At 44.1% G+C, this 11,397-nt stretch overlaps 1 protein-coding gene across 1 annotated transcript; it reads left to right on the top strand.

Annotated features, from left to right (window-relative positions):
* Positions 1 to 3,618: 3,618 nt before the first annotated feature.
* On the top strand, positions 3,619 to 5,496 carry LOC147602880 (microbial Terpene synthase-like protein 13). The gene has a single exon (XM_086797157.1). It carries the CDS (start codon positions 4,060 to 4,062, stop codon positions 5,293 to 5,295), a length of 1,236 nt encoding a protein of 411 aa, XP_086653283.1. The 5' UTR covers positions 3,619 to 4,059; the 3' UTR covers positions 5,296 to 5,496.
* Positions 5,497 to 11,397: the final 5,901 nt, after the last annotated feature.

Below are 11,397 nucleotides of genomic sequence, written 5' to 3'. Positions count from 1 at the left end.
TTCTCTGATGAAGGTGGCGATGGAACTGCCCCTACAAAGTTGAGTGAGACCTTTGGTTGAGAGGTGCCTTCCTCATGTGGTTTCAGCAAACAATCCTTTGGGAAGTGTTCTACATAACACCTAGACAATATCTTTCAATTGGTGGAAACTGTGGTACTGTTGTATTGGATCGAGCTGCTTGCCTTGAGCGATGTGGACAATCACGAGCCCAATGGGGTTCTCCGCACTCATAACAGAGGCCCATTAGTTTGGCTTCTACTTTCCTTTGCTGCCATTGACCTGAGGGGCCTGGAGTCCTAGGTTGGTAGCCGCCTAGCAACATCAAAGAATTTTGTTCCACTGGTTGAGCCTCCAGTGCTTGGCTTGGATATGCGGGACTTTCAAAGAGATTTTTCTTGGATGAATATGATGCATATTCCTCCTCCACATAGCCTGGGTTTACCAAGTCTCTACACATATTTGAATTGTCGTAGTCAACAACCCTCACAGGAGCAGTCCCAAGAGCAGGACCATCAATTACTCATTGAATATAGCATATCGACTAACAATTATCTTTTGAGAACTTGGATCGTAAAACCTGTAACCTTTTGAGTTGTCAAACTAACAAATAAAAATAACCTTCAAACCTGAAGGTTCTAGCTTGTGTCGTGTCTCTTTTGGGACATGAATATAAGCAATACACCCAAAGACTTTGAAATGTGCAACAGAAGGAGTTTGGCCTGTCCAAGCTGTGATTGGAATATTACTAGAAGGTGCAGTAGTTGAAAGATGATTTTGAACAAAAACAGTTGTCAATACTGCTTCTGCCCAGAAAGAGCGAGATAATCCAGAATGAATAAGCATGCATCTGATTGCATTCAAATTGGTATGATTCTTTCGCTCTGTAACTCGATTCTGTTGGGGAGAATATGGAATAGTATACTCATGGTGGATGCCGTGGGTTGATGCAATGATCATGAAATAAGTTGGAAATATAACCACCATTATCACTTCAAAGAATTTTGACTCTTCGACCAGTGTGATTCTCCACAGATATTTGGTACCTCTTAAATGTATCCAATGCTTCAGATTTATGTCGTAGCAAAAAGACATTTGTATACCGTGAGTCATTAATAAAAGTAATGAAGTAACGGTAGCAAGACTTGGATGGAGGAAAGGGTCCACAAATACCAGTATGAATGAGATCCAAAAGATTATTTGAATGAATATTTGTAGACATTGGAAATGGCTTACGATGATGTTTTCCTAGAGCACAATATTCACATATCCCCATATACGGGTGAGATTTGAGGTCCATACCTCTCATTGGAAATGGCTTACGATGATGTTTTCCTAGAGCACAATATTCACATATCCCCATATGTGGATGAGATTTGAGCACAATATTCACATATCCCCATATGCGGGTGAGATTTAAGGTCCATACCTCTCACAAGATTATGACGATGAATATCAAGAAGCTTTGAGAAATTTGAGTGAGCAAACCGATGATGCCATAGCTTATAATCCAGATCTCCTAGAGGTGTAACAACATTTGCAACATCCTCATTCAATGAAAGTTCAAAGAGATTATCATGTCGAGGAGGAGCAACCACAATAGTGGTGCCATCCTTTTTGATGCGACACTTTGTATTATCAAATCCAACAAATAGACCAAGATCCACAAGCCGCACAACAGCAAGTAAGTTTCTTTGTAAATCAGGAACATATAAAACTCCTCGCAGTATTTTGGTTGAGGAGGAAGTTTCCAAATACAAGTCGTCAATATTCATTACTTGGCAAGTTGTATTATCAGCAAGATAAACCACTTTCTTTATAGGAATTGGATGATAATTGTGTAACCATTGCAATTGATATGTCATGTTGCCAGTAGCACAAGAATCAACAATAAAGATAGAACCATCACAAACATGTAGTACCTTTTCTCGAGAGACATTATAATGAACCAAATTAGCCTCTTGATGAACTTTGTCTTCATCATGAGGATTTTGTTGAGTAGCATAAGCTTGATTTCATATATTAGCCGAAAATCAGCTTAATACAAGCCTCACCTCCTTACAAAGGGACAATGGAGCATACACTTCACATCTCTTTTAAAATTATTGCAAGCGACACGGCATTCATCAACACTTCACTATGCCATCCAACCAGGCCTTAAATTTGAAGCCTATTCTGGGCTTCGCAAGCATTTTAGGCTTCATTTGACGCTTATAAATAAAGAAAAGGTTACAAAAGTGGCACCTTTCAAAAATGATAAAGTGTCAAAATGAAGCCCAAGGTTGAGGTGTAGGGTTTCGTCAGATATAGAACCTTAGAGGTATATATATGTCTCGAGGTTTATACATGTATTGTGTGTGTTTGGCCGCCGTGGATGTGTATCTAGTGCATGACAATGTACTTTACATATTGATACATTTAAGTCACAAGTTAATAGTCACATTTGCTACTTGTAAAAATGATATAGCGTACTAGGTAGTGTGTAGACCGTAAATATAGACTAATTTAAGATAGAATAACGCATGGTCATATACTTACCACGGCCAACATCTAAGTGGGCAAACATTTAGGATGCGTTTTGGATAGGACTAAGATGTTTTCAAATTTAAACAACAAGCTTGAATAAATTTGTATAGGATTGAGACATTTTGAAATTTTGGGCAATGTTGAATTAAGCTTGAAGAGTTGTAACATGACTTCTAAGGTGCATTTTGGATATGATTGTTGAGATGTTTTGAAATTTGGGCAAAAAAGCTTGATTGAGATTTAGATAGGATTGGTAAAATTTAGATAGCTAAGCTTGAAAAAATGCAAAGTTTAAAAAAACTCGAACGGACCTTGAAAATAATGTAAAGTTCCAAATTGACTTCCAAGGGTGCGGTTTGGATACAATTCAGATGTTTTGAAATTTGTAAGACAAGATTGAATTAATTTTGGATAGGTTTGAGGTATTTTGAAATCTCGAAAACAAAGCTTGAAAAAAATAAATATTTTTTTGAAACGTGTTGAAATTTGGACAATGAAGCCCCAAAAAAACATGCAAAGTTGCAAATTGACGTCCACAATTTAAGCCAAGTTTTCAAAATTAAACACACATGAAACCTTGGGCTAGGCTTCGCCGCCCATGCGGACAAGCGCCTGACAGTGTGCACACCGTCTTCCACGACACCCATCGCCCAGCCCCTGACGATTGGTGTTCGTGTAATACTGTGTACTGTGTTGATGTTGATGCAGCCAACCGTAAAATTATTACAATATATATTAGCTGAAAATCTCAACACGGCATCCAACAACGCTTCACTGTGCCGAGCGCAAAAATCGCTCTCTCGTGGATGCATGCATTTTGGGACGGAGCAGTCACTATACGCCGTGCTACATTAAAAATCGAGTGATGTGCAGGCCTTCTGTTTAGGCGGCATCTCTTCGCCGCCCATGCGGACAAGCTGCTGACAGTGTGCACACCGTCTTCCACGACACCCCTCGCCCAGCCCCTGACGAATAAGTTAATGGTTAAAAGTTATACTGGAAAAGTGGATATTAAAGGGCTTAAATAATACACAAGTTGCTGTATTGGTGTTCGTGTAATACTGTGTACTGTGTCAATACTCTGTACCTTGTAATACTGCGTACGGGATTGTTTTTTTGCCATTCAAAATTGACGGAATAGGTTACTTTCACTGCAGCACTTCTAAGTGAGGCTAAAGAAGAGGATGACGATGGAAATGCACAGCAGGCCAGTCGACAGTATTGGCATTCCAGTCCCCTAGTGAGCTCTAATTTTGTCCCCTAGTGAGCTCTGATTTTATAGGCTTGCGGGATAATGGAGAGTCCCGAATACCCTGCTGCCCATGTTGCTAGCACTGTTGCTCCTCCTGATGTGAGCCTTCTAAGCGAAGTCCACCGAATCATCATCCCGCCTATCCCTGCTCTTTCGCCTGGAAGAACCACCCTGCCTGGCGGATGACGATGGAAATTCTCACTATAAATTGGCGCAGCAGCCCAGGCGACAGTATTGGCATTCCAGTCCCCTAGTGAGCTCTGATTTTAAAGGCTTGCGAGATAATGGAGAGTCCCGAATACCCTGGTGCCCATGTTGCTAGCACTGTTGCTCCTCCTGATGTGAGCCTTCTTAGCGAGGTCCACCGAATCATCATCCCGCCGATCCCTTGCTCTTTCGCCTGGAAGAACCACCCCGACTACCCGGAGCTGACGGAGATGTCCAATGCCTGGGTTGTGGCGAACTTTGCCAACCTGCCTGGCGCTGAAGGCCGGCCCGCCTCCTTCGCGGCGGAACACCTCATCAAGTCCGCCTTCCACATGCAGGCCACGCTGCCCTTTGCCACGGGCATCAGCAAGCGCATGCCGCCCATCATCAAGATGATGGACTGGTTCTTCATGATTGACAACATCCTGGATGACCCCAGCGAGATGGGCGCCGATCCCGCCCGTGCGGACACGCTGGTGGTCACTGTGCTCACCGTCTTCCACGACACCTATGTGCACCCCTCGCCCAGCCCCAGCCCCCTGGTGCGCATCCTCACTGACACGGCTGCGGAATGGTGGGCGGAGATGTGCGACGAGATGCCGCCCAAACAGAAGGCCCGCCTCAGCAAGGCCTTCCAGGACTACCTGGAGGCCAACCGCCAACAAGTGCCCTACCGCAATGCCCGCCATCTCCCAAACGTTGAGACCTACTTTCAGATCCGCGCCGACTCCATTGGCTGGTGGCCCTGCGCCGTGCTGATTGAGCACTCCCAAGGCTTCGAGCTCGATGATGAAGCCCTTTCTCACCCTCTCCTTCTCTCCCTACAGCAGAACACAGTCCAACACATCTTCCTCGTCAACGACATCACCTCCTTCAAGAAAGAGTACATGCAAGGTGACTTTTGCAACATCGTCTCCATCCTCTACTTCACGAAGCTTTTCCACTCCCTCCCTGATGCCTCCGGCATGCCTAGTAGCCCTCCTACCTTGCAAGGGGCAGTGCTGGAGGCGTTGCAGATGATAAAGGACAGGGACGAGGAGTGCGTTCGACTCATGGACGAGATAAGCAAGTGCGATGCCCTCATGCACAAGCCCGGCATGGCGGCCTACCTGGAGGGCTTGGGCTTGTGGATGTCCGGGACTATCTATTGGCATCTCGTGAGCGGGCGCTACGGTATCTGTGCTACCACAGACGTGCATGTGCAACCACCGGATCTCCGTGCTCACCGCCAACTCGACATAGGGCCTAACCGCGAAGCCAACCATTGTCTCCCATGCGGTTGGACTCGTGATGCACTCCATGTTTCTGTGTAGATTCATTCCTTTTCGGTAACCTGCATGCTGATGATAGATAGATGTACTTAGCCAATGGAGTCATAGCCTAATGGTTTCGAGGGTGCTGCGTGTGGAGGCTCTGTGCTCGCTGGCCATTGAAAAAAAAATTGATATATGTGCTTTGAACTCCTCGAATATGAGCCTTTGCTCTACTTTTGATTTGATGCTCTTTCGTCTCTTCTTGGCTATTACATTTTTTTTTACTTGTCGTTCCAAGATTTCCTAATATTTTTAATCATCATTAATGTGGCTCCCCCCTTCCTGAGCTAGGTGGTAATGATCGATATCGTTTGGGAATCCAAACTAACTCTGGAAGAAGTGGTGCGGAGCACTCTATTACCTTTCCCTTACCACGATCTTGAATTGTCGTTGGGGTGGCAACAATTGGTTTGCAAGGTTTCACAGGTGATGTAGAGGGATTCAGCTTATGTTTAGGGACCCAAATCTGGTCATTCCCCTCGTAGTACCCTTGGGCTACTAATAATTTTTTAGGGATTCATTGCGATGTTACATTGCCCTTTCTCGGGTGGGTAGCTGCTTTCCTTTTACGAGGCTTCTTGGTGGTTGAACGAGATTGAGCAGGGGAAGTAGCTATTAACGAAGCCTTTGGGACCCATCTGTATGTGTTTTTTGGCATAGTAAGCGGAGCTTTAGAGACCACCTTGCCTGTTTCCACTCTTGCGTTGAAGCGTTAGAGGGGTGGCCAACAATCGAAGATGGTTTTGCCACTGGACTTTGTGATTTTTTGTTATCTAATATTTGGGTGGATGACTTAGGTGCAGGATTTCGAGCGGTCAGACTTAGTGTTGGTTCTTGCGTTGTGACTTGTCTGGTTGCCCAATCGATATTGCACTTGGTGGCCATCATCCATTTGCGCCCTAAGATTACAGTCCCTTCCATGGTACCAGCAGGCATAACCAAAAAGCTTTGAATTATGGTTTCCTTGTCATAAGCAACCGGAGTGTGCAGAAATCCTGAGACAGGGGTTTTCTTCTTGTTGATTCCTTGAACTTGGATAGAACTCTTGGATAAAGGTGGTTTTCCCAGTTGACACCACACGCCATATGATAGCAAATTGTGTTGAGCTCCTGTATCCAATAATGCATTATACAGCACCTCCCTGTAAGGACTCTGTAACTCAATTGGGTATCTTAGAGGTGGGTCAGATTCCAGTGCATCCTCCTCTGCTTCCTCAAAAAATACTTGCGTAATTCCCAAGTTGGCTTCTCGTTGTCTCCTAGCACGCTGTTGACGTTCTTTGGCTTCGACTCTTGCTTGTATCTTTTTAAGCTCAGCTTGTTCTTTAGCTGCCTTCTTTTGATGGATTGCATGTAACTCCTCCTGGCTCAGGGGGTCATAGTATCTTTTGAATTTACTCCCATTAAGGAATCCAATGGTTTCAACTCCGTCGAGAGTCTCCACTCTAATGGTACCTTGTGGGGTAATTTCACATACTCTATACGGTCCCTTACCAGCATATTTGAGTTTTTTCTTTTCGTTTCGCACTCCATACATCAGGACTTTATCCCCAACCTTGATGTCCTTGTCCTTGAGGTGGCGATCAAACTATTTTTTCCTTCTATCCTTCTCCACAAGGGCATTGTACACAGCCAATTGTCTTTCTTCATTTAGCCGCTCAAGAATATACAGCCGCTCTGCTAAGGGATTACCATCCCAATCCTCTTGAGTAGCAACACGAAGACTTGGAATGACAAATTCCCACGGCATGACTGCTTCTTGGCCATATACCATTTTGAATGGTGTGCAATTAATAGCCACTTTGTATGCAGTACGATAGGCCCATAAAGCTGTCGTAAGCTTTAGATCCCAATCCGTGCGATGAGCTTCAACTGTCTTTGTCAAAACAGAGATTAATGTCTTGTTTGTACTCTCGGCTTGGCCATTCGCTTGCAGATAATAAGGAGTAGATTTATGATGGGATATCATGTAATTTGTTGTGAGCTCCTTAATCACTTCATTTATAAAATGCGTACCATTGTCGCTCACAAGTTCAAAAGGACAACCGAATCGTGTGATTATATTTTCAAAGAGGAACTTGGCTGTTGTCCTCGCATCTGCCTTACGTGTCGCTTTCGCTTCAGCCCATTTAGTCATATAGTCAGTGGCCACAATAATATAGCGAGATTGTGTGTTTCGGGCCGCTGGACTAATTGGACCTACAAAGTCTAAACCCCACTTTTCAAATGGTTGGTTTACTTTGATCGGATGTAAGGGCATCTGATCTTTCCTCTGGGGTTTCTTATATCGTTGGCATTCATCGCAACCCTTCACAAAGAATGATGCGTCTTGGAACATAGTGGGCCACCAATACCCTGATTGTAAGATCTTTCGCGCAGTTAAGTCTCCTGAGAAGTGACCACCGGCTACGCCCATATGTGCCTCTTACAAAATGTATAGATACTCATCCTCTCGGGCACAACGCCTAAGAACGTCATCCTTTCCTCTTTTATAAAGAGTCCCGGCTATCAGGCAATAGGGTTCGCATTCTTTGATCAGCTTTCGAGCTAGATCTTTACGAAGTTCCTTGGGTGGAAAGCCATTAACCAAAAAGTTAACAATCTTCTCACTCCATTCACGCATTGTCTCCACCATGAACAGGGAAGTGTCAGGTAAGTCATCATCAACCCCTGTAGGAGCCTCACCATTAGGTATGCGAGACAAATGATCAGCCATAACATGTTTTTTGCTAGGTCTCACAACAACAGTGAAATCAAACTCAAGAAGAATCAATAGCCATCGTGTGATTCTCCCTGTGGAGCATGGTTTGTTTACCAGATACAACAATGCTTGATGATCCACATAGAAAACAAACTTGGTGGCAAGGAGGTAATAACGAAATTTTCTTACTACATATATCATTGCCAACCCTTCTCGCTCCGTAGTGGTGTAGTTCATCTCAGCGTCGTTCAACTGGCGACTGGCAAAGCTAATGGGGTAGTCTAGCTTGTGTTCTCCAGGTTGAGTCAACACACACCCAATAGTAAAGTTTGATGCATCAATATGCACATGGAAGATTAAATCCCAGCTAGGCATTCTCAAGATTGGAGCACTCGCCAAGGCCTTCTTTAATAGCTCATAGGCACGGTCACATTCTTCGGTCCAAATAAACTCGATGAGAAGCTTATATAATGGTCGAGCTATCTCGGCGAAGAAGAGAATAAACCTTCGATAATAACCAACGTGGCCCATAAAGCGTTGGACTCGCTTGTAGTTGGTGGGTGGGGGTAATTCCAGAATGACCTTGATTTTACTCTCGTCAGTGGAAATCTCATTTTTGGACACTATATGCCCTAAGATAACTCCGTGTTTAACCCAGAATTGGCATTTGAAAGGATTCAATGAGATGCGATATAATCTACACCTTTCAAATATTTTTCGTAAACACATCAAGTGCTCGTCCCAAGAGGAATGAACACAAAGATCATCTAAGAAAGCTTCACAGAAGTCCCTTAGATATTCCTTAAAGGCCATGTTTATCAATCGTTGGAATGTTGCAGGTGCATTGGTCAAGCCAAAAGCCATGACGTGAAAGGCAAACACTCCAAACTCCGTGATAAATGCTGTTTTAGCTTGGTCCTCGACTGCAATTATGATCTGATTGTAACCCGAGTACCCATCTAAAAAACTATATGCCTCCTTGCCTGCCACTCTTTCAAGCACATGTTCAGAATATGGCAAAGGGTAATGATCCCTTCTGGTGGCTGCATTAACCTTTTTGAGATCAACGCACACTCTGAGTTTCCCGTTCTTCTTTGGCACGATGACTATCGGAGAAACCCATTCCGAGTGCTCAATTGGGTATATGAATCCACATTTTACCATCTTTTCAATTTCCTCTTGTGTAATCTTTGCGTACTTAGGATTCATTGGGTAGGGACGTTGCTGGACTGGTTTAGCAGTGCTAATCATTGGAATCGTGTGTTGCACCACCGAGGGTGGAACACCCTTCATATCATGATATGTCCAAGCAAATATGTCCTTGAATTCTTTAAGAAGCTTCGTAAGTGCAGCTTCTTCGGCCTTGGTGAGGTCTTGAGCAATAAAAACTGGTTTAGACTCCTCACCCGGATCTGCTAAGTCTATCTCCTTAACTACCGCAGGACCATCGTAGACACCGCTACTCCCATTGGTAGGCATTCATTGGGCTTTTGTGTAGACCACTTTACGTTCCCCTGTGGTGAATGATTTGAAATGCTCGGGTGCGGGGTGTAAGTCTACTGGTTCTTGTTGTGCTAGGTTTTTTTCTTTCAATTCCGCTTCCTTTTGTTGCTTAGCCAACTCTTGGTTTTGCCGCCTTCTTGCAGTACGACTTAGTTTCGGCTTCTCTTCGATTTCTAATTGGGCGACGTCATGAGGTTGCGGAATACACCACATGACACTTTGGAGGTATTGTCCCCAATTATCCGCTATCTTCCGATGAGCGTCAATGGCTCCTACATAACTAAGCCATTCTACAGTGGATCTCTCCTTATTTATTGCAGTTCGTACATTAGCTCGATAGCGTTGGCGTTTATGTCTCGTTTTCTTCTTACCAAGTTTTTGATTTTTGTTTCTATCAGATTCGGACTCACTTGGTCGATCTTCACTTTCGGATGAACTGCAGGAGGTCACTGTCCTAGGCCTTGAGCACCTTGCTTCCACATTTGGGTGAATATTTGATTCATTTTCCCCATCAGGCTCAGGGTCAGTTTCTTCTTGAGATTCATACTCAGAGTTGCATTGGTCAGAGTCTTCACTACTTTCAGTGTCGGTGGAGTTTGCCGCTTTCTCGCCATCAGGAGTCAAGTGCATAACACCTATCATGTTCATTGGCACTAACAATGGCATATCTTGCCCCTCAGGTGTTACCCAACTTGTGCCTCTATTTCCCCATGTGTCTATGGTTGCCGCTAGATGTACCCAATCCACGTTATCCGACTCAGTCATACCCGGTAGGACATCCATGTAAGGAGAATCCTTCCCATCATCAGTCTCTTTTTTGCATGTATAGCAATACCTTAATGGGGCGGAGTGAACAGTGGTATCCGATCGATTATCGATGATAACCTTGCTTTCTAAAGGATGCGCACGACCATTCTCAAGATCAACTGGAATGACAGAGTCCTGGAATTGTATATAGACATGGTTTTTCGACCAGTCATGCACCATTTGTGCTTCCCTCATGAAAGGACGTCCTAAGATCATTTGATATGACATAGGATGCTTGGAGAAATCCATTACAATGAAGGTATGTCGTACCTTGTATCCCAGAACCTTGATCTTAAGGTCCCTTAACATTCCAATAGGTTTAGCAATAGTTCCGTTTGCCATCTTAACCACTATGTTTGTGACTTCGAGGTGAGGTCTCCCCATAGATTCCCAACAGTTTTTAGTCACAATGCTCACTCCAGCACCACCATCAAGGATTACCTTTAGAGTTAATCCCTTGGTAGTAATGGGGAGGGTTGCATTAGATTCGTCCCCTTCAAAGTACTGTCCCAACTTGTTCACAGGTATTTCAACGACCGAATCTTCGTTTGGGTTGGGTTGTAGATCCCAATGTTCCCCTTCATCTTGAAGCGTGTCAGGTCTATCCATATTTGCAAATTGTGGTAACCCCGCCTTTAGTTCTCCATTGAGAAATGCCCGAAGAGCTAAGAATAGCTCAGGATCTCCGTATAATTTGGATATGATCGTGGTTTTGATTTCAGAGGACATGAAATCCATTAGCTTAGACACATTCAACGGTACTTTTCGAGACATCGCCCCTTGACTACGGACTGGTGAAGATGGAATTACTTCCTCTTCGATGGGGTCAGGCATTCCCTCACTAAACATTCTTTCTAGCAAGAAGGGTGTTTGCCCACTTCCTGATGTCCTATCCTCACTTTCTTCCCGAATGATACTAGGTATAGCTAACGGTTTATGGTTCCTGTGAGGCTGAACTTGCATAGGAAACACTGTGTCTGGAATTTTGATTTTTCTCGGGTTTGGCTCCAGTTCTCTTTGTGTTTCTTCCACCAAACCCCTTAAGTGTTGCACTTGTTCAATCTCCTCAACTGGGTTTGGATAAGTTACAAT

This window comes from Cibotium barometz, chromosome 65, assembly GCF_041138505.1.
Source record: "Cibotium barometz isolate CiBa-2024 chromosome 65, ASM4113850v1, whole genome shotgun sequence".
Classification (NCBI taxonomy): domain Eukaryota; kingdom Viridiplantae; phylum Streptophyta; class Polypodiopsida; order Cyatheales; family Cibotiaceae; genus Cibotium; species Cibotium barometz.
The sequence above is the reverse complement of the archived record's forward strand: the minus strand, read 5'-3'. Positions and strand labels throughout refer to the sequence as shown.